Source organism: Hemicordylus capensis, chromosome 12 (assembly GCF_027244095.1).
Source record: "Hemicordylus capensis ecotype Gifberg chromosome 12, rHemCap1.1.pri, whole genome shotgun sequence".
NCBI classification, from domain to species: Eukaryota; Metazoa; Chordata; class Lepidosauria; order Squamata; family Cordylidae; genus Hemicordylus; species Hemicordylus capensis.
In genome coordinates, this window is record NC_069668.1 from 13,002,870 (window position 1) to 13,030,541 (window position 27,672).

The 27,672-nt window shown below is 56.7% G+C and overlaps 1 protein-coding gene across 10 annotated transcripts in view; it reads left to right on the forward strand.

Annotated features, from left to right (window-relative positions):
* The window catches only part of NCOR1 (nuclear receptor corepressor 1), a 75,433-nt gene that overhangs the window by 36,958 nt on the left and 10,803 nt on the right, over positions 1 to 27,672 (forward strand). For 6 of the 10 annotated variants that reach the window (XM_053275003.1, XM_053275004.1, XM_053275001.1 and 3 more), the window contains 23 exons: positions 1,311 to 1,450; positions 2,246 to 2,372; positions 3,083 to 3,644; positions 5,134 to 5,302; positions 6,136 to 6,334; positions 10,034 to 10,207; positions 11,042 to 11,202; positions 11,593 to 11,710; positions 12,995 to 13,096; positions 13,658 to 13,758; positions 15,050 to 15,221; positions 15,543 to 15,683; positions 17,947 to 18,030; positions 18,183 to 18,442; positions 19,166 to 19,517; positions 20,391 to 20,615; positions 20,938 to 21,144; positions 22,993 to 23,142; positions 23,538 to 23,669; positions 23,798 to 23,963; positions 25,186 to 25,700; positions 26,231 to 26,365; positions 27,301 to 27,464. In XM_053275003.1, the coding sequence (XP_053130978.1) occupies positions 1,311 to 1,450; positions 2,246 to 2,372; positions 3,083 to 3,644; positions 5,134 to 5,302; positions 6,136 to 6,334; positions 10,034 to 10,207; positions 11,042 to 11,202; positions 11,593 to 11,710; positions 12,995 to 13,096; positions 13,658 to 13,758; positions 15,050 to 15,221; positions 15,543 to 15,683; positions 17,947 to 18,030; positions 18,183 to 18,442; positions 19,166 to 19,517; positions 20,391 to 20,615; positions 20,938 to 21,144; positions 22,993 to 23,142; positions 23,538 to 23,669; positions 23,798 to 23,963; positions 25,186 to 25,700; positions 26,231 to 26,365; positions 27,301 to 27,464 (4,556 nt within the window). The remainder of the gene's footprint in view (positions 1 to 1,310; positions 1,451 to 2,245; positions 2,373 to 3,082; positions 3,645 to 5,133; positions 5,303 to 6,135; positions 6,335 to 10,033; positions 10,208 to 11,041; positions 11,203 to 11,592; positions 11,711 to 12,994; positions 13,097 to 13,657; positions 13,759 to 15,049; positions 15,222 to 15,542; positions 15,684 to 17,946; positions 18,031 to 18,182; positions 18,443 to 19,165; positions 19,518 to 20,390; positions 20,616 to 20,937; positions 21,145 to 22,992; positions 23,143 to 23,537; positions 23,670 to 23,797; positions 23,964 to 25,185; positions 25,701 to 26,230; positions 26,366 to 27,300; positions 27,465 to 27,672) is intronic. The other 4 variants (XM_053275005.1, XM_053275006.1, XM_053275007.1 and 1 more) reach the window with 4 other exon arrangements.

Below are 27,672 nucleotides of genomic sequence, written 5' to 3' on the forward strand. Positions count from 1 at the left end.
CGGCCCGGGGGGAATTAGGTTATGTCAGCCGGGGAGACGGCATGATCCAGCAGATAAGCCCTCGGCGCTGCGGGGTCAGGAGAGCTGGCGTTTTATTCTTGGCGCTGGCACGGCGTGACCTTCGAGCCTGGCTGCCCCCCGCCTCGGAGCGCTTCGGCTTCACTCTTGGAGAAAGGAGCCTCATGCCCATCCTTATCCACCGAATAGAGCAATAAATAAAGTGGCCGCCTTGGAGGCCTGACGGGGCTCAGGGAGGTCTTCAACTCCAGCCCTTTCTATCCGCAGCGAGAACATTGGGTTAGTCCAGGGTTTCTTAACCTCCCCCCACCCGATGTTGTTGGACCACAACTCCCAGAATCGCCAGCCACACAGGCCATGTCTGGGGATTCTGGGAGTTGTAGTCCAACAACATCGGGTGGGGGGCAGGTTAAGAAACCCTGGGTTAGTCCGTTGGTTTGCAAGCGCTATGGACAGACTAGGTTCCCACCTGATTTTCCTCTGTGGGCTGCACTGGGGTTCTCGGGAGAGCCCAGGCAACCTCTGCCGCCCACTTGCCCAGCTCTGGCACTGATTTGCCATGACTGAGCCTGACCCACAGACGCAGGAGACTGAAGCTAAGCTGGTCTCAGTGTGGCCAGTACCTAGTTGGGAGGCCCACACAGGCCCACTTTGGGGATGGCTCAGCGATGAAGCCCCTGCTTGGCATCAGTGCCCCCTCGAACCGAGCTTCCCAGATGTTGTCCACTACAACTCCCAGCATCCCTAGCAGCAGTGGCCTTTGGCTGGGGGTTATGGGGGTTGTAGTCCACAACATCTGGGAACCCCTGTGAGAGGGAACACTGCTTGGCATGCAGCAAGGCGCCCCCGGTTCAGTCCCCGGCAGGGCTGGGAACAACGAAATGGCCTTGAACCGAGTTGGACCATTCGGCCATCTAGCTCAGGGTTGTCTGCACTGACTGGCAGCAGCTCTTCCCCAGTCCTGTGTGGAGAGGCTGCCAAAGAGAGGACCTGGGGCCTTCTGCCTGCCCAGCAGATGCTCTGCCACTGAGTTGCAGCCCCACCCCTAGGAAGCTGCTGGTCCACCTGGCTCAGTCTTGTCTACACTGACTGGCAGCCGTTCTCCAAGGTTCCAGGCCTTTCCCAGGCCTACCTGGAGAGGCTGCCCAGGGTTGAGCCTGGGGCCTTCTGCTTGCCAAGCAGGGACGCTTCCTCTGCGCTCCAAGGAGGAACTCCCGGTTCCCCTGGAATGCAGACTGGAAGTGGTTTGAACACAGAGCGCCTGTAACACAGACCTTCCTCTGTTTCGACAGGGTTGGTGGAGCACGGACGCAACTGGGCAGCCATCGCCAAGATGGTGGGGACGAAGAGTGACGCTCAGTGCAAGAACTTCTACTTCAACTACAAAAGGAGGCACAATCTCGACAGCCTTCTCCAGCAGTACAAGCAAAAAGTGAGCCGAGCTGGTCTGGTCTTGGGGGTCTGGGGCGGTGCGTGGCGTGTTCCAGCGATGCGCTTCTGGGAGGCTGCCCCTCTTCACACAGAGACTCGCTTGGGGTTGCTCTTGGGTGTAAATTCAGTCAGGAGCTGAGGCCAGGCCCAGCTCAAGACAAGCATCTGTGTCCCCTCTTAACAGGGGTCTCCAGATGTTGTGGACTACAACTCCCAGAATCCCCAAGCAAAAGCCATTGCAGCTGGGGATTCTGGGAGGTGTAGTCCACAACATCTGGGAATCCCTGTTAGAGGAAACACTGCCCATGGGTGTATTGTAGTCACACTTTCCCAGAGTATGCTTACTATTTCTTGGCTGTGGATTTTAAAAACTTAACATCTGAAGGGACGCTTGCGCTGCCTGTGGCGCATGGGCACGCCTTCTCCGTGGTGGCTCTCTGGAACTCCCTGCCCCTTGATCTTGGGCTTGTTCCTTCCCCTGTTCAGTTTTACACAGAAGCTAATTCAGCAGGCCTTCTCCCAGCTGGATCTGTTTCCCTCTGCGATGTGGCGTTAAAGAGTCTTTTATCTCTGCCGTGCGATGATTTTTAGAGGCTGTTGTGATGGTTGTATGGTGCAAGCTGCCTGTGGAGAAGGGCCGAGATCTTGTCAATAATAAACACATGGCAGCCCGGAGACCGTTCTGGATTGGTGTGGGGCAAGAGTTGGGAGGGGTCACAGAGTTGGGAGCGGCCAGGCGGCCATGCAAGTCAGCGCGAGCCCAACCCTAACCCCGCCGCTGCCGCCTCCTCTCCAGTCTTCTAGAAGGCCCCGCGAGGAGCGCGAAGTGTCCCAGTGCGAAAGCGTGGCGTCGACCGTCTCTGCTCAGGAGGACGAGGACAACGACGTCTCCAATGAGGAAGAGAACCCAGAGGATAGTGAAGGTGACACCCGTCATCCCTAACCCCTTTGGGCAGGTGTCTGAACTGTGGGGGGGCCCCGTGACGTTGGGCAACCACTCCTTGGGCCATTGTGGCTGGGGATGATGGGAGTTGTAGTCCAGCAGCACCGGAGCACCTCCGGGAGAGGACCCCCCCCATAGCGTGTCGAGGGTTATCTGTGCACAAGTTGCCCTTGGTCTTGGATCGTCTCCAGAAGTTGGTCATTAGATTGCCCAGGTCCTCCCGCCTGAGAATGAAAAGTTGCCGTGGTCAGGGAAAGGGTTGACAATAGCTTGAGCCAGATTTTTTGCTGGGGAGTCAAAAGGCCAGGTTGCCACACCGTTGTATGAGACAAGCCGCATCGTTTTGCTTGGGAACTGCTGCCTACCGAGTCAGACCCTTGGTCCCTCTACCTCAGTATCGCCTACACTGCCTGGCAGCAGCCTCTCTGAGGTTGCAGGCAGGAGTCCCTCCCTGGAGAGGCTGCCAGGGATTTGAACCTGGGGCCTCCTGCATGCCAAGCAGGGGCTCCCCCACTGAGCGACGGCCCCGTCCCGAAGAGCAGAATCTGTACGCAAGCCCCCTGCAGAAGCAGCAGATTTGTGAGCCGCCGGCTCTGTCCTTGCGTGGCACTGAGCCGTAATCGTTCGGCATCCAGTTAAAGCCCCTTAATTACCTTTTAAATGCTTACCCTGGACTTCATGCCTTTCCAGGTGCCGAAAATAGCTCGGATACCGAGAGCGCTCCGTCGCCTTCCATGGCAGAAGGGCCCAAGCCCTTGGAAGATGCCCTGCCTGAGAACAGCGCCTTGCGGAGGAGCCCCGAGATGGCCGCCGAGCAGGAAGCTGCCATCCAAGCCGCCCCCAGCGCCTCCCCGCTCTCGGCGGCTCCCGGCGCCAGCCCGTCCGGGAATGAGAGCCCCAAGCTGCAGGTGAAGGAGGAAGCGGCCACCGACGTGGAGGAGTCCATGGAGGCGGAGAGCAGGAGCCAGCTGCCCGACACGAAGCCCGTGGTCAGCCTGCCCGCCCACCCCAAAGCGGAGCCCATCGAGACGGAGGTCCGGCTCCCGCAGGACGTCCGGGTGAAGACCGAAGGCGGCGACGCCAAGGAGCGGGACCTGGACAAGCCCAAGGAGAAGCTGGAGCCCGAGGAGACGGACTTTGGCTTGGGCCCGCAGGCCAGCGGCGCCCCGAGGCTGGAGCCCAACTCGGACAACGATTCGAGCGCCACCTGCAGCGCCGACGAGGATGTTGACGGAGAGCCTGAGCGGCAGAGGTGAGGCCAGCCGCTCCGCCCGGCTGCAGGGATCTCCTCTCCGGTTGGAGGGAGGCCCTGGGGCAGGCCTGTTCCCCTTCCCCTTTTTGGACTACAACGCCCATAACCCCCAGCCACTGTGGCCGGGAGCCAGGGATTCTGGGAGTTGTCGGCCAACAGCTGCAGGAGGGCTGGAGTGGAGCAGCCCTGCCCTGGAGGATTGGCGGCGGTGGGAGCGCAGAGCCGAGAGGGCCCAGGAGAGCTGGCAGCGGCATTCGAACCAGGGCAAGAGAGAAGCGGACGGTTCTCAATACCCGGAGAATGACAAAGATGCTGGCCTGAGGCCCTGGCTGCAAAGCTTTGGCCCTCTGGCTCTTTTGGGGCTGTCACCCCCTCACTCCTAGCCACTGTGGCCCGTTGTCGGGGAGGACGCAGGCCGGCCGAAGCTGTGCAGCCCTGAGCTCGAGACCAAGGACCCGCCAGGCCCAGGGCTCAGTGGCCGGTGGTAGCAGCCCCCCGCAGGGCCAAACCTGGGTGTGCCTCTTCCCTGTCGCCAGTGCGGAGGCACAGCCCTCTCCGGGCAGTTGACAACAACATAAAACCAATCAAAACAGACGTAAAAACCTTTAAACGACTTAAGGTTTGCAGCTCTGGCGTTAGAGCTGGCAGTCCAGGGCAATTGAGAGTCCTCCATCAGAACGCCCCTCCTGTGGGCCGAGTTGTAGCAACTGGTGCCTCTGTCCTGATGGACGCTTTGGGGTCTGTATGCTGAAACGCAGAAGTCGCTCAGGAGGAGTCGTCGTGGGTGGACCTCTCCTGGTCTGCTGACGCTCATTAAAAACCTGCCTTAAGGTGTTTGGTTTTTTTTAAACATCTGGGGCTCCCAGATTTTGCTGCGCTACAACTCACATCATCCCCAGCCACAGTGACCTTCATCAGAGAATGATGGGAGCTGGAGATCCCAAAGTGGGGTGTGTGTTTAAAGCACTTTGGGGAATCTTTGTGGTAGTAGTGGTCCCGTAACATCTGGGGTCCCCAGATGTTAGACAGGCTCATGGCCATCCTTTGAAAAGGAGGATTTTAAAAATCCTCCTCCAGGAGAGGCCTATCCACAAAGCCCCTTGCCGGCTTGCCAGTGGTGAGTATCCCCGCCTTCTGGTGAGCAGGAACCCAGCGCCACAAAGGTCTCCTCACCAGAGGTCTCCTTCCCACTGCCGTAGGGAAGAAACAGCAGGGATTCTTTTCTGAGCAGTCAGAGAGGCCTCCCTCTGTATTTATTATTTATTCAGTTTCTATACCGCCCTTCCAAAATGGCTCATTAATTAAGGGACAGGAGAGCTGGTCTTGTGGTAGCAAGCATGACCTGTGCCCTTAGCTAAGCAGGGTCCGCCCTGGTTTGCATTTGAATGGGAGACTAGAAGTGTGAAGGTTCTTATCCTTGTGACTCTTTGCTATGTATTTCACTTCATTTCATCTTAAAAAAAATTTTTTTAATGTATATTTCCCCCAGAATCTTCACTATGGATTCCAAGCCTTCTCTGTTGAATCCCACGGGGCCCCTGCTGGTCTCTTCGGCAGTCAAACAAGGGCAGATGGATCTCCAGCAGCTTCAGCACCGAGCGGCTGTCATACCGCCCATGGTATGTCCTTGGTCACGCTCTTCCTTTCTTGTCCCCAAGGTACGAAACTGCGTGTACTGAAGGGTAGGCCTTGCCCCAGTCCTTCCTTAACATAGGGAGGGAGGTATCTGCTGCATACTGAGTCAGACCCTCGTCCCGTCTCGCTCAGGACTGCCTGCATTGACCGGCAGTGGCTCTCCCGGGTTTCAGGCAGGAGCTTCTCCCTGCCCGACCTGGAGAGGCTGCCAGGGGTTGAGCCTGAGTGCCAAGCCACCGAGCTCTGGCCTCATCCCTTCAGCAGGGAACTTGCTGGAGCATCGGAATCTTCTGTTGACTGAGTCAAACGTTGCTCCATCTCCCTAGCCAGTGCGGGGAGTCCCCAAGGGGGATTCCTCAAGTCCAGAGAGAGCCAGCGGAAGCCAAACATGATTGCCCCATTTTCCAGCCGACAAGGTTCCCAGAGCAACATACATGAACGGTGGTTGTTGGGCATATTAACCTTCCAGTTGGCAACACAAAAGTTCTCAAAGTGGTTCACGTAAAAAAAAGAGGGGGGGGCACCCCGTCCCCAAGGGCTGGCCATCTAAAATCTGTCAGAATCTCTAATCGCGGAAACCACACAAGCTGGCGGGCTATAGCTTTGGGAGCCGAGCCTTTCCCCAGCCAGGTTACTTGTTGATGGCCAGGGAGAAGGTTCCCCCCGCCTTTAAAAGCCCTTGTTGTGGAGGAACCTTCGCTCGGGGCAGCTGCCAGCTGCAGGAAGGCAGCCCAGAGACGGGCTCACTGCCTCCGTGGACGCGATCCTTGCTGGGGGTTGGCCGACGGCTGGGTTTTCAAAGCCTCCGTGACGGTGACGGTGTCCTTCAGGGCTTTCTCTTCTCCTGCTCCGGCAGGTCTCCTCCCCGCTGCAGGGGCTGCCCCAGGGCATCCCCCTGAGCGGCTACACGCTCCTCCAGCAGCAGATCAAGGCCATGCACAAGTCGGCCATGCTGGAGGACCAGCAGCGCCAGCGGCAAGAGCAGCTGGAGGTGGATTGCCGGCGCTCCGCCAGCCCCTGCGGCCCCTCCAAGAGCCCCAGCATCGAGTGGGACGGTAGGTGGAGCGAATCGAGATGTGCGATCCATTGGGCGGGAGGGAATCGAGACATACGATCCAACGGTCGGTTTCTTAATGTGCCTGGCGTGTGTGTGTCCCCGACCCTGGGTCTGCAGTTGTCTTATGAACAGCCTTGCTGGATCAGGCCCGTGGTGGCCCATCTCGTCCAGCATGCTGTTTCCCCCAGTGGCCCACTAGATGCCCCCTCTGGGAAGCCCACAGGCAAGAGGTGAGGGTGGGCCCCCTCTCTCCCCCCTGCTGTTGCTCCCCTGCCACTGGTACTGAGAGGCATCCTCCCTTGGAATCTGGAGCTAGCCTACAGCCATCGAGACCCATCGCCATCCGCTAGCCCTGCCCTCCAAGAATTGGCCTAAGCCCCACTTCAAGCCACATCCAGAGAATTCCATCGTGTGACGATGCACTGCGTGCAAAGTCCTCCGGTTGGCCCTCAATTTCCTGGCAAACTGTTTGCCAGACGACACCTCCCATCACTCCCTGCTGCAGAGGGGGTTGTGGCAGGGGTGGTGGGTGATGTCGCCCAAGAAGATCTGGAGACCCAAGCGCCTTGCTGTGGAGTGTGAGAAAAGCGAGGAGGGACCTGCTCCTCGCCCGGCAATTCCACAGCTGGTTGCGTGTGGCAGCAGAAAGCGCAAGAGAGAGAGAGGTGTTGAAAAAATGGGGGGGGGGTGTCCCAGGAGTGCGAGGTTGTGTGGCCCCAAGTTCATGCTTAGGCTCGGCACCTCTTCCGGGGTCCAATCCAGATACCTCCAGCTATTAATCTAGTTTGGGTCTGTTTGTTTCGCATATTGTTTGTTATCTCTCTTTGTAAACCGCCCTGAGCCATTTTTGGAAGGGTGGTATAAAAATTGAATTAATGATAATAATAATAATAATAATATTTAGCACAGTCACCCTAAACCTGCATCTCTGGGCGGCGTACACTAAAACACCGATTAAAACAATCATTGCAACCATTTTAAACCATCGCAAATTCTATAATAAATCTAATTAAAAGCCTGGACGAATGAATGGGGCTGAACAGCCCTTTTAAAAGCTTCTGGAGATGGGGAGGGGTGATTATTTTGGCAAGCCTTGGGGCGGCAGTGGAGAAGGCCTCGTCCCTGAGTAGTTCCCTCTCCCCTGCAGGTAGACATGAGAGAGGTCTATGAAATCATGCATGGCGTGGAGAAAGTGGAGAGAGATTCTTTTCCCTCTCACACAACACTAGAACCAGGGGTCACTCCATGAAATTGATTGCCAGGAGGTCTAGGACCAACAAACAGAAGTACTTTTTCACACAACGCATGATCCACTTGTGGAACTCTCTGCCACAGGATGTGGTGACAGCCAACAACCTGGATGGCATTAAGAGGGGCTTGGATAACTTCATGGAGGAGAGGTCTATCAACGGCTACTAGTCAGAGGACTATCGGCCACATCCAGCCTCAAAGGCAGGTTCTGAGTACCAGTTGCAGGGGAGCAACAGCAGCAGGAGAAGACAGCATGCCCCTTTCAACTCCTGCCTGTGGGCTTCTCAGGGGCATCTGGTGGGCCACTGTGGGAACAGGATGCTGGACTAGATGGGCCTCCTTGGGTCTGATCCAGCAGGGCTGTTCTTATGTTCCCAGACAAGCTGCTGGCAGTGGGGCTCATAATGGAGAAGGCGTGCTCATAAATGCCCTTTAAAATTAAAGAAACCAGCCCAAATAAGCTGGAAAATGAGCCCCGGCCTTCCTGGACTGGACTAAGGTCCTTTGGCTGGCATTGTGTTTCCAGCTACCCTGGGCAGCCCAGGGACATCTCAGGGTCTGCCTCCCCCTGTTTCCCACATCTGGAACTCAGAGGTATACTGTCTCTGAATTTGGAGGCTCAGTTCAGCTCTTGCTGCTCCCAGCTGTGGATCGGTCTCTCCTCCACGACCTTGCCTCGTCCTGCCTTCAACGCCATCTTAAGGCCAGGGTTCCCTCTCACAGGGACTCCCAGATGGTGTGGACTACAACTCCCAGAATCCCCCACTGCAGTGGCTTGTGCCTGGGGATTCTGGGAGTTGTAGTCCACAATATCTTGGGGGGCCCTGTGAGAGGGAAGCCTGTGCACTTGATACCTGAATGAGCCCAGAGTTCCTAAAACTTGCCTCCGCCAATGTGATTGTGTTACAGTTCCCACCATCCCTAGCCCCAGCGGCCAGAGGCTCAGGGTGATGGGAGTTGTAGTCTACAGCATCTGGGAACCCACGTTTTGAGAATTCACATTCTCAAGGAGAAGATGCTTCTTTCCAAATACCTTCAAAATATGTCCACTCCCTTCCCCGTTTGTTCAAGTCCAGCTGCCCTTCCCTGCTTCTCCCCACTCCGGCCAGACTCCCCCGTGCCCGTCCCCACCCCACCCCGCGACGGCCAGAAGAGCTGCCGTCTCCGTAAACAGACTTGCCGGCTTCCAGAGTATTTTTCGCCCCAGAGCCAAGCCCGCCCAGGCGCTATTTTAGACGTTACGGTCTCCATCTTGGGATGTTTATGCCGGGTGCCTCAGTTCCTTGGGCATCCCGCCAGATGGAGGTCTTGTTGATGCCCGGGGCATGTTGGGGATTGCTGGACCCTCCCCTTTGACACAGAACGGTAGATGTGCCTGTGTGTGTGTGTGTGTGTGTAGGCACCTACGTTTGTGTGTTTCCTTTTTGTCAGCCTTCAGTGTGCTGACTGTTGCACTCTGGAAGCGAAATGCCCAATTGCTCTGTTGTTTCTAACTGGGAATGTTTGCATTACTGCTCCCAGTCTGTAAACAACTCCCCCCACAACCCCTTTTCCTCTGACAATGTAACTCTTCCCCTCTCTTTTTGCATTCAGTCGCCCCTCCCCAACCACGGTTTTCCCAATCACGGTTCTGAGTATCCGTGACTGGGAAATGGTGACAGGTCTCACCAACCGCGACCCAAGCATCTGTGGTTTGGCGAGCTTTTTTTGTAATGGGAGTGATTTTGGGGTGATTTCTGGGGGTCCCCCCTCACTCCTCTTGCTGACCAACTGAGATTGAAAGGGATTCTGGGGGATTTTTGGTGATTTATTGTGATTTTTTTCTGTATTTTCCGGGCATTTCGCCACTGCGATTCCCCTAACCCCCTGTATCCAGTGCTTTTCTATTGCTCACCAACCGCAAATTCACCAACCGTGAGGTTTTCCCGGAACGGCACCCTCGTGGTTGGCGAAGGATGTCTATATTTATTTTGCTCCTGCAAACACACCAAATAGCTCCAAAGCGAGATCCATATTCAGGTTTGGATGTCCACTCCATCTGCTAAGAGGCAGGGCATTAAACCAGGAGCTCTCTAACCTCTCTCAGCTGTCTTCCAGGAACAGGGACCCCCAGATGTTGTTGACTACAACTCCCATCATCCCAGCCACAATGGTTGAAGGCTAGACCAGGCCAAATATCCTCTCACCCGCCACTCTCTTGGACAGTAGGCAGTGCCCCCCTGGGGAGACTTGCAAACAGAAGGTGATGAGAGTGATACCTCTTACAGAGAGGTAGACTGTGCTGAACACAGAGGTTCTATATAGCTAGCTGCTGGTAGGCCTGTTCTTCATGAATCTCTCTAATGCTGAGCTAGTGGTCGTCGCCACGTCTTGTGGCAGTGGGTTCCACAGGTTGATTATCCATTCTGTGAAGAAATACTCACTCCAGTAACGTCCGCTTTCACAGGGAAGTCCATGGCCTACATACCTTACGCTGAAGTTAAACGCGCCATGGAGCAGGAAGCCCAGATGCAGAACGCAGGGGCGAGATCTGCCTCGCCCTACCGCCTGTCTCCGAGGGAGGTCAGCAAGGCCTCTCCACAGCCGGATATGAATGTTACTCGCTACAGCGTCCCGCCAGGTAACTTTGGCCGGCCAGCTTGCTTCCCAGCACATGTTGATCTTGATCTTTCTATGGGCAGGCATCTGCAGATCCACTTGCCAGCTTGCCAGTGGCAATTGCCCCCAGCCCTCTGGCGAGCAGGACACCCAGCCCCACACAGATCTCCTCCCCAGAGGTCTCCTTCCCACTGCCATTTTGGAGCAGGTAAGAAACCGCAGGAATCCCTTCTGAGCAATCTTTAGTTATGTGGCAAAATCCGATTCCAAAACCAGGACCACCCAGTGCTGTGCTTTTGGATGGAATTAAGGCGGCAATCCTATGCACGTTTACTTAGGAGTAAGCCACACTGACTTTGCTGTGTGAATTGAGTTTTGAGTAAACATATCTGGGATTGAGCTCTAAGTAGATTTTGTATCTGCATAATTATGCTTCCCGTAATTCAGCTCTTGGAAGTGATTTTTGTATATTCGTAAAAAGTGTGAAAGTGGTGGATGAAGAAGTGTTCTTGTGCCCATGAGAGCAAGAAACTTGAAACATTAAAGCCTAGAATTCTATGAAAGAGAGCAGAGCAGAATCTACTGCAGTGACAAACCTTTGTTAGGGATACATAAAACTTTGTTCAAATATAGTTTAATCCGAATGCTTGCTGGAATACATTTGTGTGTGTGTGTGTGTGTAAACAAAATAATTGATAAAATAATGTATGTGAGAGAGAGAGAAAACAACAACACATTTTTATTTCATTGTTAACTAGTGTGAGAATGCAAGCTGTGGATTTTTCAAGAATTCGGAATCAGTGGTCCTAATGCTCTCCGCCCTGTTTACCGAAACCTCTTTGCTTCCTCCTTTAAGTTCTCCAGCCTGCTCCCCATCAAGTCATAACCAGCCTACCAGAGGGGGTCCGACCCCCCCCAACCCGGCCCACCCGACCGCCACCCCCGCTGATCCCCTCCTCCAAGACGGTGGTGCCATCGGAGAAGCCGTCCTTCATCATGGGAGGCTCCATCTCACAGGTAAGGAGAGGAGAGACGCTCGCTCCCGACAGAAGCCGTTTCCTCGCCCTCCAGCAGCTGACTGAGTCCACCCCACGTTTCCCACAAGACTGGGTCCAACAGATGTTGTTGGACTGCAACTCCCGTCATCCCCAGTGACAGTGGTCTTTGGAGGATGGGAGTTGTAGTCCGTGTTCCCTCTGATTCCCCACCCCACCCCGTCAGCGTGTGGAATGAGTCTGGTTCTGGATGTTCAGAGGGGGGCCTTCCTGGTTCAGCCCGAGCGGGGTCTAGAATGAACTGAGCGGACATCACAAAAACTTGTGAGGGCCCTGCGGGCTTGGGGGCCCCTGCTCTGCCCCACCAGTCCTGGGCTCAGATCCTTCACGGCCCCGCGTTTCCCCCTTCTAGGGAACTCCTGGGACATACTTCACCTCTCACAGTCAAGCCGCTTATGGCCAAGAGGCGGCCAAGCCCTCCGGCTCCATCTCGCTGGGCCTGCCCAGGCAACAGGACTCAGCCAAATCAGGTACGAGACCGGCACCCGTGCCAAGAATTGGGAGGCTCCCATTGGCCTGATCTTCTCCACGAATGCCCCTGGTTCTGCTCTCAAGCCTCCCAAGCCAGCGGCCACCCCTGTACCAGTGGCAGAGGCCCTGCTTTGCATGCAGAAGGCCCCAGGTTCATTCCCTGAAAGCATCTCCAAGTGCGGCTGGAAGCAGAGGCGCTCTTACCTCTGGACTTTGGGGCTGAAGTCCAGGGCCCCACAGCCCCTGCGGGGGCCCCCAAATCCTCTTTAGTCTGTCCCGGGTGGCATGGTCACCTGGCTGAGCCTGATGATGCTTAATTTGCTGGGGCAGGGGTGCGGGCGGCTCCAAAGGCCTTTAGGTCCAGGCTCCCAAATTACCTAGCTGCACCTCTGGTTGGAAGAGACCCCTGCCTGCCACCTTGGAGAAGCCGCTGCCAGTCAGTGTAGGCAATACTGAGCCAGAGGGACCAAGGGGCTGACTCGGTAGCAAGCAGCTTCCTGTGTGCCTACGTGTAGTGAAGTGACGAAGGACTTCCCCAGGGTGTCTTCCTAGGCGCCTTTGCATAAGGCAGGGGCTCCTAATCTTGAGTCCCTGGGTGGCATTTGACGACCACTCCCATCTTCCCCGGGGTGGCAGCAGGTTCCATGTCGTTGTCAGGGAGTAAGTCTAGCCCGTCCCTGAATATTTGGGCTTTGGGGTGGATGGGGCTCTGTCGAGAGTGGACAGAGAGGAATGTTCCTCCCCCATCACAACACTAGAGCCATGAAACTGAAAGGCGGGGGATTTAGGCCCGGCAAAAGGAAGGCCCTTTTCACACTCCGCAGAATTGATCTGTGCAACTCTCTGCCACGGGATGTGGCGGCGGCTGCCAGCCTGACTGGCTGGCTTGAAAAGGGATGTTGACAAATTCACAGAGGACAGGGGCTATCAATGGTTCAGAGGCAGGATTCCTCCAAATCCCAGTGGTAGGGGAGCAACCGCAGCCGGGGAGAGGGCCTGCCCTCCGCTCTTGCCTGTGGGCTTCCCAGAGGCCTCGGGTGGGCCACTGTGGGGAACAGTGCACTGTATAAGAAGGGCCTTCTTGGGCCCGATCCAGCAGGGCTGCTGCCGCCGTTTCCTGAGCAGGGCAGCCCCACCTCCGAGGCCCCTTCCCTTTCCAAGGTTCGAAGAGGCGGCTCCCAGCAAGGCTGGAGCCCCCTTTCCAAAACCCAGCACCATGTGCCCGACGCAGCTGTGCAGGGCACCCGACGAGAGAGCAGCTTCTTTTCCTCCCTTTCCCCCAGCCTCCCTGCCCTATATCAAGCAAGAGGAATTCTCGCCCCGAAGCCAGAACTCTCAGCCCGAGGGGCTCTTGGTCCGGGCCCAGCACGAAGGCGTGGTGCGAGGTAAGCCCACCCGGAACCTGTCCCCCCCTGCCGCCCCCCCCACCGCCAGCCCCTCTGCATAGACACCCTCCACCCGCCGGAGATTTGAGCCATGCCCCAGGCATGACCAGCAGCCTCTTCTCTTTGCCGTAAACGGCTAAACCTTGGGGATGCCCGGATGGCGTCTTTTGAACCCGCTGCCGGAAGAGTGGCTCTCGCAGACGGGCCAGGAGGCACGGGCCAGTGCACGGACCTGCCCGCCGGCCCCCATGTTATGAGATGGTGAATGGATCACCAGGCCTGACGCGAGCCTTCTGACGGGGGCACAGGCCCTCACCCACCCCAGATCCAGGCACTAGACCCACGTGAGTCTGGATTGATCCTGGAAACGGGCTGTGGTTTTCGCTGCCCCCGACTCCTGCAGTTGCCTGAGCGCCCCCATCACTGGCTCTTCTGCTGCTGAGCCTGCTAATAACTCTGCCCCGTAACAGGAGGGTGCGTAATCGGGGCAGGGCGTCTGTTTGGCGGGGAGGAGGGAGGGGCCTGGGGACGACTGGCGTTCCCTTTCTGCCTTGACTCCAGGCACGGCCGCAGCCATCCAAGAGGGTAGCATCACGCGAGGGACGCCGACCAGCAAAGTCTCCGTCGACACGATGCCTTCCCTGCGAGGCTCCATCACGCAGGTACTTCCTTCGGTCTTGGGAGGCGAATGCCCTGGGCCCAAGAACGCCTCCATTTCTCTCTCTCGCAGCACCAGCCCTCCTTCCATTCCCACTTTGCAAAGGCACATTGGAAGCGGCCCCCTACCAAGTCAGACCCTTGGTCCCTCTAGCCCAGTTTTGTCTGCACTGACTGGCAGAGGCTGTCCAAGGTTACAGCCAGGGGTCTTTCCCAGGCCTACCTGGAGATGCTGCCAGGGACTAAACCTGGGACCTTCTGCGTGCCAGGCAGATGCTCTGCCACTGATCGACGGCCCCATCCCGGAAAGGGAATAACTGCCAGCAGTCACCCAAGGTCACCCTTCCAAGTGCAAACCATGGCAGACCCTGCTTAGCAAAGAGGACCATTCATGTTCCAAGCCAGCTCTTCTCCCCAAATCACTAGTAGCCCCTCCTCACACATAGGGACAGTGGAAGCTGCCTTCTACCGAGTCAGGCCATTGGTCCAGCTCGCTCAGGATTGTCTGCACTGACTGGTAGCAGCTCCTCCCAAGATTACGGGCTCAGGGGTCTTTCCCAGCCCTACCTGCAGATGCTGCCAGGGAGTGAAGTTGGGTCCTTCTGCCTGCAAAGCAGGGGCTCTACCACTGAGCTACGGCCCCATTTCCTGGGAAGATGCTGCTTGTTGAGTCAGACCAGTGGTCCAGGTAGCTCAGGATTGTCCGCACTGACTGGCAGCAGCTTTCCAAGGTTCCAAGCAGGAGTCTTTCCCAGCCCTCCCTGGAGCTGCTGCTGGGGAGTGAACCTTGGTCCTTCTGCGTACAAAGCAGATTATTATTATTATTACATTTCTATCCCGCTCTTCCTCCAAGGAGCCCAGAGCGGTGTACTACATGCTTAAGTTTCTCCTCACAACAACCCTGTGAGGTGGGTTAGGCCGAGAGAGAAGGGACCGGCCTGGAGTCACCCAGCAAGTCTCATGGCTGAATGGGGATTTGAACTCGGGTCTCCCCGGTCCTAGTCCAGCACTCTAGCCACTACACCACGCTGGCTCTGCCACTGAGCTTGTTCAAAAGGCCTTTGAACAAGCCTTTTCTCTGCCTTTCGAGCGCCACTGCGCAACCAGCAGGATCCCGTGATGCAGCTCCCGGTGGATTGTACCACTTTAGACGGCAGGAGGCAGGCCCCAGATGGGAGTGCTCCTCGGCCGAAGTAATTCCCGGCACGTTGAGTCAGCATATCAGTGAGAAGGAGGCTGTCATAGCTGCCTCCCCACACACCACACACCCCCTTTAAAAACGAACTTTCCTTGCAGGGCACACCAGCACTGTCGCAGTCCGGGATCACAGCCGACCTCCTCCTGAAAGGCACCATCACCCGCATGGCCACGGAGGACGGCAGCCCCGAGAAGTGCCGAGAGGAGGCGGCCGCCTCCAAGGGCCACGTCATCTACGAAGGCAAGAGCGGGCACATCATCACCTACGACAGTAAGTCAGGGGCTTGTGGGGAGCAGGGGGTCCGTGCACTCCCTGGAGGCAGGCAGGGGGGAGGCCTTTAAGGGGCAGAGAGGGTGCTCGTACCGGCTCTGCCGGCGCTGTGCCCCAAACTGCTGGCGCCCCAGTAGGCATCCTACCAGAAGTGGCTGGCGCGCATGCACACGAAGCAGCTCGAACGCCGTGCACATCCCTAGTGGGGAGTTGGCATCTGGCGCGAAAAGACGCCCGCTCCCCCTGAGGCACAGGGATTTGTCCGTTGCGGCCTGCTTGCATCCCCTGCTCGCCTCTGACCATCCCTCTCCGATCCGACAGCCATTAAGAATGTCCGGGAAGGAACCCGCAGTCCGAGGACCCCTCTTGAGATGGGCCTGAAGAGGTCGTACGATGCGATGGAAGGAAACATCAAGCAAGGGATGTCGATGAGGGAATCTCCCGTCTCAGCCCCATTAGAAGGTAGCATGACGGGCGTGTGGCTTTAAAAAAAAAAAGTGTGTGTTTGTGGGTTGGGGATGGAGCTGTAGCTCACTTGGAAAGCCCCTGATTCACATGCAAAAGGTCCCAGGTTTGGTCCCCAGTCGCATCCCCAGGTAGGGCTGGGTTTCCTGCCTGAAACCGTGGAGAGCTGCTGCCAGTCAGTGTAGACAGTCCTGAGCTGGGACCAGAGATCTGACTCGGGAGGCAGCATCTTGCTCGGGGATGAGGCTGTGGCTCAGTGGAAGAGCATCTGCTTTGTGTGCAGAAGCTCCCAGGTCAATCCTTGGCAGCATCTCCGGGGAGGGCTGGGAGAGACTCCTGCCTGCAACCGTGGAGAGCTGCTGCCAGTCAGTGTAGACCATTCTCAGCTAGCTGGACCAAGCGTCTGACTTGGTAGGAGGCAGCTTCCTGTGTTCTTATGAAGGCTATTATGGCTGGGGATGATGGGGATTGTAGTCCAGCCTCTGGAGGCCCAAGTTTGAGAACTCCTGCTTGAACTTAACTGCAGCTGTCAAGAAGACAATTGCAAATATCCGTAGTTTGAGTTCGTTGGTGGTCTTCAAGAGAGCCCAAAAAACTTACTTGGTTGGCCTGGCCTTCCAAGGTTTCTAAATTGTTCTTGAGTATTTTTAATTGGTTTTAAGTGGCTTTAAATTTGTGTTTTATATTGTTTTAAGCCGTTTGTTTTGCATGGCGTTTGTTTTTGTTTTTACTGTTTGTGCACTGCCCAGAGCCTTTGGATGGTTCAGTCTAACAATGTAACCAGCCAACAAATAAATGACATGTTATCAATCATGCCTGGCAAGGGTTTCAGACTGGGTACTGGGATGAGAAAGTTAAGTTATGGCAGAAATGCTTCCCTGAAAGGACCGCTTGCTGGCCATGGCTGATCTTTCCCGGCGTTGTGCAGCCCCAGGGAAGTTCTGTGTTGTGCGCGCGGTTCAGATGAGGCAGTGGCGAGACGCCAGGGCCTGACCAATGCCTTGAGTGCAATGTATGCTCTCTAGAACGTGGCCCAGAATCACCTGCAGCATGCGGGAATTCAGTGGCAGCCGCGCTGTCAGAGGACTCTTGGCAAACAGCCTTGCGTGGGCCCTGAGAGGATGACCATGACACCACCCCCACACAAAGGCTGTGGGCTCAGCGATAGTTCTTGGAGGTCAGTAGTGGAGGCCCACTACAGTAGTGGAGGTTTCCCAGCACTCCTGGCCAGGGTTCCCTCTAACAGGGATTCCCAGATGTTGTTGACTGCAACTCTCAGCATCCCTAGCTGCAATAGCCTTTACATGGGGATGATGGGAGTTGTAGTCAACAACAACAGGAGACCATGGACAGCCAGGAAAACAAACCAATGGATCCTAGAAGAAATCAATCCAGAATTCTCACTTGGGGTACAAAGGACCAGGCTCAAACTAGCATACTTGGGACACATGATGCGAAGACCCAGCTCCCTTGAGAAGTCTGGGGAAAGTGGAAGGCAAGAGAAGAAGAGGACGGCCAGCAGCCAGGTGGATGGACTCGATGACGACAGCCATGAAGGCACCACGGAGAGACCTTCCAGGCCAAGTGGAAGACAGATCCTCCTGGAGAGAATCTATCTAGGTGGTTGCTAAAAGTCTACACCAACTTGAAGGCACTTAATCAACCAATCAGTCAATCAATCAGTCAGTCAACAACATCTGGGAATCCCTGTTAGAGGGAACACCGCCATGGATTTCTTGACAGAGAAGTCTGTTGGAAAGAGTTTGATAAAGTTACCACATTTGCAAATCACTGTGATGTGATCACATATTTATTGGAGTGGATTCTGGCAGACGTGTTGTATTTTTGTGTATATATCCCGTAACATGTTTTGACACCATAATGACTTTATAAATATAAACTTGCAGTAAAATTTGATTGCGTCAGTCTCTCTTGGAATAGAGGTTATGGGTTTTGTGCACATTACAGAGTCATGTCGCCAATAATCTCTCTCCTTTGCTACCTGGTATACGCAAGGCTATTGTCAATGTCTTTTTCAAGGTATATGGCCTGTTTTGTCACTACTTGCCTGTAACTGACCATCCTTGCTTTTTCGCCTCCATCGAAGGAGGTGGATTACAATAATCCAGGAAACTTCATGCATTAAAATATTAGTTAGTTTTAAAAGGCACTGCTTTATTCTTTTTCTGATCTTTATAAATGTTTGTTTAGAAAAGGATTGCTGTGTGTCCTCCTCACTAATGCTGTCTGGTCTCTTTAGGGTTAATCTGCCGCGCTCTACCACGGGGTAGCCCTCACTCTGACCTGAAGGAGAGAACTGTTTTGTCTGGCTCTATAATGCAAGGTAGGGGTGTGTGTGTGTGTGTGTGTGTGTTGTCTGTTTAAAAAACGGTCGCTACTAAATGTGGATTGCTTCAGATCCACTCATAACCTGCCTGGTGAGCTTGCTGTGCCATGAGAACGCCACTAACGGCCGTTCTTGCGTTTCTCGGGAAGGCACCCCCAGAGCTACAGCCGAGAGCTATGAGGAAGGCCTCAAGTACGCGAAGCAGATCAAGATGGAGTCTTCTCCGTCGCGGACCTTCGAAGGTGCCATCACCAAGGGCAAGCCCTACGACGGTGGGGTCACCACCATCAAGGAGATGGGGCGCTCCATCCATGAGATCCCCCGGCAGGACCTGCTGGGTCAGGAGAGCTGCAAGACCCCCGAGATGGTCCCCAACGCGCGGCCCATCGTCGAGGGCTCCATTTCTCAGGTAGGCAAGTGCTGGTTGGTCAGTGCCAAGGTCGCCCTTCAGAAGGCAGGCCACACTGAAGAGGCTGAAAGACATCATCATCTCACACTGCGTGGGAGGAGGCAATGGTCAGCCCCTCCTGTATTCTACCAGCGAAAAGCACAGGGCTCTGTCGAAATCGACTTGATGGCACACTTTACCTTTAAAAGATGCAACCATTTGCTGGGAGTAGGAGAGAGGGCCTGCCCTCCCCTCTTGCCTGTGGGCTTCCCAGAGGCATCTGGTGGGCCACTGTGTGAAGCCAGATGCTGGACTAGATGGGCCTCCTTGGGCCTGATCCAGCTGGGCTCTTGTAGGTTCTTGTGCAGCTAGTCTGGGGGAAATGTGTCGGGGATTTCTGAGGTAACCCTTCATACAAAGGAGGCCTCGGACAGTAGTATTTATTGCTGTTTGGTGGCGACCCCAAACCGGGCCTTCTCTAGGGTTTCCTGGGGCTCTGGAATGGGCTCCCACCCAAAACCAGAACCTCCCCGTCTCGGGCTGTTTTCCTGCAACACCTGAAAACGTGCCGATTTTGTCAGGCCTTTAGTCCATAATGTGTTGATGTTTTATTGATAGGTTAAATTCTTCGACACGATGTAACGTTTTAACGCTTTGTGTGTCCAGACTGCCCAGAGAGCTGTATAGTGGGCAGTATATCAATGCGAACGATAAATAAAATATTGGGCTATTTATTTTATTTAGGGCACCCCCATAAAATATGAGAGCAGCGGGCAGTCGGCCATCAAGCACAACGTCAAGTCCTTGATCACCGGGCCGAGCAAGCTGCCCCGGGGGATGCCGCCGCTGGAGATGGTGGCGGAGACTGTGAAGGGGGTGGAGAGGGGGAAGTACGAGGACAGCAAGGCCGGGGAGATCCGCTCCCGCCACACCTCAGTGGTCAGCTCCGGGCCCTCGGTCCTCCGGTCGACCCTCCACGAAGCGCCAAAATCGCAAGTGAGCCCTGGGATCTACGAAGATGCCAGCGCCAGGAGGACGCCTGTGAACTACCAGAGCTTATCCAGGAGTTCTCCGATGATGAATCGGGTGGCCGATGGTGCGTCCTAGATGGTTGTGGGTGGGGCGAGGAGAAGGACCCATTGGAGGCCAGGTGTATCCCAGCCCAGGTTTCTTGAAGAGGTGTGGGGCCAGGCCTGGAGCCCTGGAGAAAGCCAGGGCAGAAGGCCAGAGGCCTAGCATTGAGGCCAGCCTGGCCCAAGGCCTCTTTCGGTTGGCAGAAAGATGTCCCGGCGCTGAAAAGCTGCTGGTCAGTTGGCCAATCGAGTATTGTGACTAGGCCGCTTATCGGCCTTGAAAAAGCACTCTGAAACATCCCATGGAATCGGAGAATGTCCTCGAGGCCTAGAAAGTCAGAGCTGGGAGGGGCCATTTTTAAATCCGTGCAGGAACTTGCCCCGTGCGCTTCAGGGCATAGGCCCGAAGGCCCTTGTTTGTTTGTAGGCTTTGAGAGTGGGGTGAACCATTGCGTGCCCTGCTCTCACTGGTAAAGTTTTGCCAGGCTCCATAGGGCCTGCCTCTGGAGACTGGAGGGAGCTCCGTCTCGCTTTGCACTCAGGCAGGGGGTCACTCCCGGGGTGTTGCAGCGGAGCGTGGCCTATGTTGGGAGAAAGGAGAGGGCAGCCAAAGGTTGAGCAGCACTTGTGTGCTCTTAAAAGCGGAAGAGCTAGCACAAGGGGGGCCACTCTGAGGCTCTCCATCTGCGGCTGGACTACAAGTCCCACCCCACCCCCCGCTGCAATTTATTGCAGTGGGGGGTGATGGGACTTGTAGTCCAGCCGCAGATGGAGAGCCTCAGAGTGGCCGTCCTCTCCATAGTGCATGAGCCCCTGGTGGTGGTGAGCCTGCCGAGGACGAAAATCCCATTTTGGAATGGATCTCTCCTAACACTGGCTGCCTTCTTCCTTTCCAGTGGGCATCGCTTCTGGGAAGCCCGTGAACCATGAGAGGAAATCCACCCTCACGCCGACGCAGCGGGAGAGCGTGCCCGCCAAATCTCCCGTGCCGGGGGTCGATCCTGTTGTCGCCCACAGCCCCTTCGACCCCCACCACCGGGGCGCCACTCCAGAGGTCTACCGGAGCCACCTCCCTTCCCACCTGGACCCCGCCATTCAGTTCCACCGGGCTCTGGACCCTGGTAGGTGCTGGCCGCCTGCCCCACCAGTGGGCTGCTGCCGCTGCCCTCCCTGCCAGCACCGGGGCCGGCAATGCCCTTGCTGTGACTGCTAGGCTGCTTTCCTCCCGCTCCTTCCCTTTTAAAAAGGTGGAACTGGATTCGCATCCATTCTCCGGCGGGTGGGCGGTGAAAAGCACCGGAACGACACGGGCCGTTTGCCTTGGCCCTCTGCAAATACTCCGAGGGCAAATCGCTTGCTTTCGGGGCGCTGCCGATTGATTCTGCTTCACCAATCCCCCCCCTCTCTCTCCCCACTTGCCCTCCTCCCCACTCCCACACTCAGCGGCAGCCTACATGTTCCAGAGGCAGCTCTCGCCCACCCCCGGCTACCCCAGCCAGTACCAGCTCTACGCCATGGAGAACACCCGGCAAACCATCCTCAACGACTACATCACCTCCCAGCAGATGCAAGTCAGCCTGCGGCCCGACCTCGCCAGGGGCCTCTCCCCCCGGGAGCAGACGCTGGCCCTCCCCTACGCCGGAGCAAGAGGTACGTCCGCTCTGGGTGGGCTGGAGGAGGCGGTGTGTCCGAGCCCCGCCCAGCTCCCCACTGCAGGGCCAGGCGAGGCACCCACCTCACTGGTGTGGCGTCCCTGCTTGGGTTGTGTGTGTGTAAACAGGTGTGTGAGGATGGGGATATAATCCAGATTCAGACCCCCGTGTCAGGGGAGCAGGTAATTTGATTTATTGATGGATTGATTGTTAAATTTCTGTATCGCCTTTCATTCAAACAATCCCAAGGCGGTCTACAGCAAAATTTTAAAAACAAGATTGTAAAAATGTCACAATTACAATATTACGCTAAAAATATAAGATAGATCTGATTTAAAAATTTAAAATACAAGCATAAAAACAATACAGAGTACAAAGAGCAACAGTAGAGACAATCAAATAAAAGCCTGGGCAACAAGCCATGATTTAACACGCTTCCTAAAAGCTGTGATGGAGACTCCAGGAGAGCATTCCAGAGTCTGGGGGCAGCAACAGAGGAGGCCCTGTCGTGCGTGCACGACAACCGAGCCCCCCTCATTGTCGGCACCCGGAGCAGAGCCCCCTCGGATGACCTCGTCAAGCGGGCAGCAACCCTTGGGAGCAGGCTGTAACCCCACAGCTGCCATCAGCCTCGGAGGGAGAGCATCTAGTGGCCGCTTCCTTCCAAAGGAATGGGGCCCTTGCTCACTTGTAGAGCCCCTGCTTGGTCTGCAGAAGGTCCCCGGTTCAGCCCCTGGCAACCTCTCCATGTAGAGCTGGGAGAGGGTCTTGCCTGAAACCCCGGGGGAGCCGCTGCCAATCAGTGTAGACAGTCCTGAGCGAGGTGGGTCGATGCTCTGGCTCCATTTGGCAGTGTCATTTGTCCATGAGCAGCAACCGTCGCTCAGTGGCCGAGCATCAGCTTTGCGTACCAAAGGCTTCAGTCGCTGGCAGCAGCTCCAGGTAGGGCTGGCAGAGAGACCCCTGCCTGGAACTGCCAGGCCTGAGCGACATGGACCAGGGGGTCTGACTCTGTAGGAAGCTGCTTCTTTGGTTGTGCACCTGCTTGGCCTGCAGGGAGCCCCAGGTTGAGTGCCTGGCAGCGTCTCCGGGTAGGGAGACTGAAACCTTGGAGAGGTTTGCTGCCATTCAGTGTTGGCAGAACTCGGCCAGAGGTTCCAAGCGTCTGACTCCGGCATAAGGCAGCTTCCTGTGTTCCTGTCAAAAGGGCAGCGGCAGGGGAGAGAGTTGATTGGGTGCACCCCTCCATGTGTAATACTCCGGGGTGCTGCTTTCTTTTCTTTTCCATATTTGTGTACTGGCTACAAGGCAGCCTACCGAAGAAAGAAAATGCAGCCGTCATATTTCTCTGTCTTCAATGCTTCCTTGCCAAAAAGCTGTGGTGTTGTTTTTCATCTTGTCATTAACAGCCCTCGAACAGTGCAAAGGGTGACTCAAAGTGGCTTATCGGTCTTGGTATGAAAACCACGGTGTGCCAAGCAGTGTTCCCTCGAAGCAGGCTTCCCAGATGTTGACTACAACTCCCAGCATCCCCAGCTGCAGCGGCCTTTGGCTGGCCCACCTGGTTGTAGTCGGCAGCGTCTGGGAATCCCTCTTAGAGGGGACATGGTTGCCAAGGAGATGGGCAGGCGGTCTTGGTCCAGATCATCACAGCCTCTGGTTTTGGCAGTGAAAGGGCTTGATTTCAGTTTGGCGGGACGTTGTTCTTCCAGCGGTGTTGAGGGCGCAATGGAGGAGATGATGTGGGGAGCAGGAGGGGGTCATGGAGGGGGCGGCTGCAATGCTGCCGGACAGCCACCTCCTCCTCGCCGCCACCTTCTCCTCCTCCTCCTCCTCCTCCGACTAGGCATCATTGACCTGAACAGCATGGCCCCGACCATCTTGGTGCCCCACCCCAGTGGAACCAGCACCCCGCCAATGGAGAGGATCACGTACATCCCTGGGACTCAGCTTGCTTTCCCCACCAGGCCTTACAACCCTCCCTCCATGTCCCCAGGTAAGGAGCTGTCAGGAGACCCCGGGACCTCTTCCGGGCGGGGGGTTGGGTGGATCGGCACCTGGGGCCGCCTGCCGATGCGCCAGCACTAAGCTACGGCCACCCCCCGTCCGAGGGCAAGCCCGGGCGGCCCCTGCTCAGCCAAGGGGAGCGTCCAGGCTGGCTCCCACGAGACCGGCTCTCCTCCCCAAAGTCAGCTCGCCTCCCTTGCAGGCTTTTGGGTGCCAGGGCTTCCCGGAGGCTGAGCTTCTCCGGATCTTTGGTGTGGGGTGCAAGTGGGTTTGGTACAGGCCATGGGGCCAGCCAAGGGGCAGCAGCAGCAGCCTCTTCCCCGAGACGCGCCCTCCGCCTGCCCCGTGTGCTCAAAAGTGTTCTCCCCCCTCCCCCCACGGCAGGCCACCCTTCCCACCTGGCGGCTTCTGCTGTCGCCAATGCCGAGAGGGAGCGCGAGCGCGAGAAGGAACGGGAGAGGGAGCGCGAGCGGGAGAGGATCGCCGCCGTGCCCTCCGAGCTCTACCTCCGCCCAGGTGAGTCCCCAATGCCCCTTCTGGGTCCGCCTCGCCTGCCGGCTGGGCTTGAGTCTGGGGTCTCCAATTCTGCATGGTGGCCCCCGCCTTGCCCTCCCGCTAACTGGGCCCTCCTTGGCGTTCCGAAGGTGCTGAACAGCCGGGCAGGCCCGGGAGCCACGGCTACGTCCGCTCGCCTTCCCCCTCGGTCCGGAGCCAGGAGACCATCTTGCAGCAGCGGCCCAGCATCTTCCAGGGATCCAACGGGACGAGCGTGATCACCCCGCTGGACCCGGCTGCCCAGCTGCGCATCATGTAGGTACCGGGTTCTTCTTGTGTGGGGACGCCACCCGCAAGAACCAGTCAGGTCTATAAAACACATTCCAACGGGGTTTATGACTCCCCTTTCAAAACTGCTCTGAGCTTTTCCCCATCACCATATGGGGCTCGGGACTTAAACCCAGCGGGTGGGAGTAATCCAGGTCCCCTCAACCCAGGCCCCCAGCTGCACAACAAAAGCAGCTGAGGAGGGCCGAAGCCGAGCGGCCCTGGACCAACCCAATGAGTAGGACTTTAACCAATCTTGTGCACCTAGACTACGATGGGACTTAAACCCACAATAGTGTCTAGGCCTGCACAATACTCACCCCAATAATATGCAACCTCAATAACCTGGGACATTAACCCCTGCGCACTTCCCCATCCCACCGGCCGGACTGCACCCAATGATCTGCCTCTCTAGACTCCTTGTGGTGGCCACTCGGGGGCTGCTCTGCCTGTGAAAAAGGACTCGGGAAACTTCCCGGTAGCCGGCATGCCTTTTCACCCAGCAAGAGCCCTGGAGGGGACGCACTGCCCAGTGGGGTCCTTAATTTCACCCCAAATCCGAGACACGGCACCACTTGATGTATTAGGGTAGACTTGACCCAGTAGGGGAGGTTCTTTTCTGGGCAGATGGAGCCAATAATCAGCCCAGATGAGAGGTCTCAAAGATCAAAGCTTTTATTCTGCAGAGGTTCTACTTTGGCTTATGCTCAAAGCAGGACAAAGGACCATTACAGAGAGCAAACATTTATACTCTTAAGAGCATGAAACAAAACCAATTATTAAAATGGATTCAGATGCAAAGCCTGTGAGAACAGGAGAGTCTTGAGGGTCTCCCTGAAAACAAACCCAGCCGGAGATGCTCTTAGTTCCGCAGGGAGCCTCTTCCAAAGCCCCGGGGTGGCCACAGAGAAAGCCCGGTCCTGGGTGGCCACCGTAACTGGATTGTAAACGGCGGCAGGGTTTGTGACCAAGGAGTTGCTCTCTTAAATCGCCGGGAACCGGCCGTTACGGGCTGCATAGGTCATCACCAGCGTTCCCGCGAGAGCTTTGAAGAGAGGTCTCCGTCTCTCTTGAAAAGCCTCGTCCTGTGTGGAGGTCAGCGGAGGAGGAAACGGCTTTTCGCCAGCGTGGCCCCTGCTTGCAAAAGAGTGGGGGTCCCTCGGCTTGCTTCTCCCCCACCTGCCCCGCTGAGCTTTTCTACCTTTGCCAGCAGGCAGCTCCCTCCCGGCGCCCCCTCCATCACCCAGGGCTTGCCGGCTTCACGCTACAACACGGCGGCCGATGCCCTGGCCGCCCTGGTGGACGCCGCCGCCTCGGCCCCGCAGATGGAGGTGGCCAAGTCGAAAGAGGGCAAGCACGAGGCGGGCCGGATCGAAGAGAACCCGGGCCGGCGGCCGGGGGTGGTGAGCGAACTGCAGCCGCCGCCACCGCAGCAGCAGCAGATGGAGGCCAAGGTGCTGGAGGCGGAGAAGCGGGGGCCTCCTCTGGGCCCCTTCTCCTCCTCCTCCTCCTCCTCGGGCTACAGCGGCGGCAAGTCGGTCTACTCGGATGCCGGGAAGGAGAAGGGCCCGCCTCCCGTCTCCAAGTACGAGGAGGAGCTGCGGACGCGCGGCAAGACCACCATCACGGCCGCCAACTTCATCGACGTCATCATCACGCGGCAGATCGCCTCTGACAAGGACGCCCGGGACCGCGGCTCCCAGAGCTCGGACTCCTCCAGCAGCCGTAGGTGGCCTGCTGGCGTCGGGGGTGGGTGGGTGGGTGGGGTTTCCCTGAATGGAAGGCGACTCTGACTGTAAGGCGAGGCCTTAAAAGAGAGAGTTAAATACAGGTGATGCCTCTATTTACCCCCCACCCCCACCCCCACCCCCCACACACACCCCCTCTGTATCTAACAGGCGAGAGCAGCATCGAGATCTCTCCCCCCACTCAAGCACCAGGCTGTGGCCGTGTTCATCCAGTTTGGTTGCTGCTCCTTGCTGATCAGGAGTGCTCCTCTCCCTCCACAACAGCGGAAACCCCAGCTTAGAATGCTGCTGTTGTGCACCCCCAGGCTTTTAAGATCGCCTTTTCCTTTTAATTTGTCATCACCCCTTGTGCTGGTCTCTGACCGTAATCGAGATTGACTGATGGAGCGAGTTGGAGCGAGGCTGCCGTGTAAGTGTAGAATTGCGGGGTCTCGCCTCCTCCCACTGCGGGAGTCAGGAACCCTTGAATGACCCCCCCCCCTCTCCCCCCCCCCTTGATCCACACAGTCTCCTCCTCCTCGCACCGCTACGAGCCCCCCCGAGATGCCATTGAGGTGATCAGCCCTGCCAGCTCGCCTGTCCCGCCCCAGGAAAAGATCCCGCCTTATCAGCAGGAGGCTCCTAAAATGAGCCAGCCAGAAAGTAAGTTTTGGCGGTTGAATCCCATGCCCCTTCCCCAGTTACAGGGACACAGGCCTTCGGCTGCGTCAGGCCCTTGGCCACTCTAGCTCCAGATTGCCCGCACTGACCGGCAGCAGCGCTCCAGGCGTCTTTCCCAGCCCCACCTGGAGAGGCTGCCGGTGATTTGACCTGGGACCTTCTGCTTGCAAAGCAGGGTCTCTCTTACAGAGCTGTGGCCCCATTCATATCAAGCTGCCTTATACGGAGCTGGACCCATGGTCCATCTAGCTGAGTATCGTCTACACCAGGGATTGGCCACGTTGGGTCCTCAGATGTTAGTGGACTTCAGCTCCCATAATCCCCAGCCCCAGTGGCCTTTGGTTGGGGATTATGGGAGCTGAAGTCCAATAACATCTGGGGGCCCAACACTGAGAATCTCTGGTCTACCCAGACTGGCAGCAGCTTCTCCAGGGTTGCAGGCAGGAGGTTTCTCGCAGCCCTGTCTTGGAGATGCTGCCAGGGGGGACTTGAAATGCTCTTCCCAGAGCAGCCCCATTATCCCCCTAAGGGGAATACCGGCCAGTGGTCACACATGTTGTCTCCCATTCAGATGCAAACTAGGGTGGAGTCCCTGCTTACCAAAGGGGACAAGTCATGCTTGCTACCACAGGGCCAGCTCCTTTCCCTTGCGTGGAGAACATGCCTCTGAAATGCGTTTAGCTGTAGAGCCTCCATTTTGAGGGGCGGTATATCTGACGAGTCCCTATTGCCAGGGAGCAAACGCCGGGCGAGAGGCAGCTGCTTTGAACGCTGGGCTTGCAGGCTTTTTGGAAGCGTCTGTCTGGCCGCTTCTGGGAACGGGATGCTGGGCTAGCCGGGGGCCTCTAGTTTGGCAAAGCCATCCTTAAGAGCCATACAACCACCGACATCTCTTCTCCTTCCTTTGGGAAAACCAGGAGACTGCAGCCGGCAGTACGAGGGGGCGATCCACTCATACCGGCCCCAGCAGGATTCGCCTTCGCCGCAGCAGCCCCCGCCTCCGCCATCCTCGCAGGCTGACGGGATGGGACCTGTGCCACACACCACCCACCGCCTGATCACGCTTGCCGATCATATCTGTGTAAGTGATTTGCACTCTTGGGGGCGCTGCTGGTCTCTGTTCCCGATGACTCTCTGCGGGGATGGCTGTAGAATTCAGCCCCTGCAGAACTTCAAGCAATGGGGCTTGTGTGTCTCTGTGTGTGGTGCTTGTATATGACATGGTCCAGTTATAGATGATGGGGGGAAACATACAGAGTTGGGTCCGTCTAGCTCTCTGGCCTCCGCTT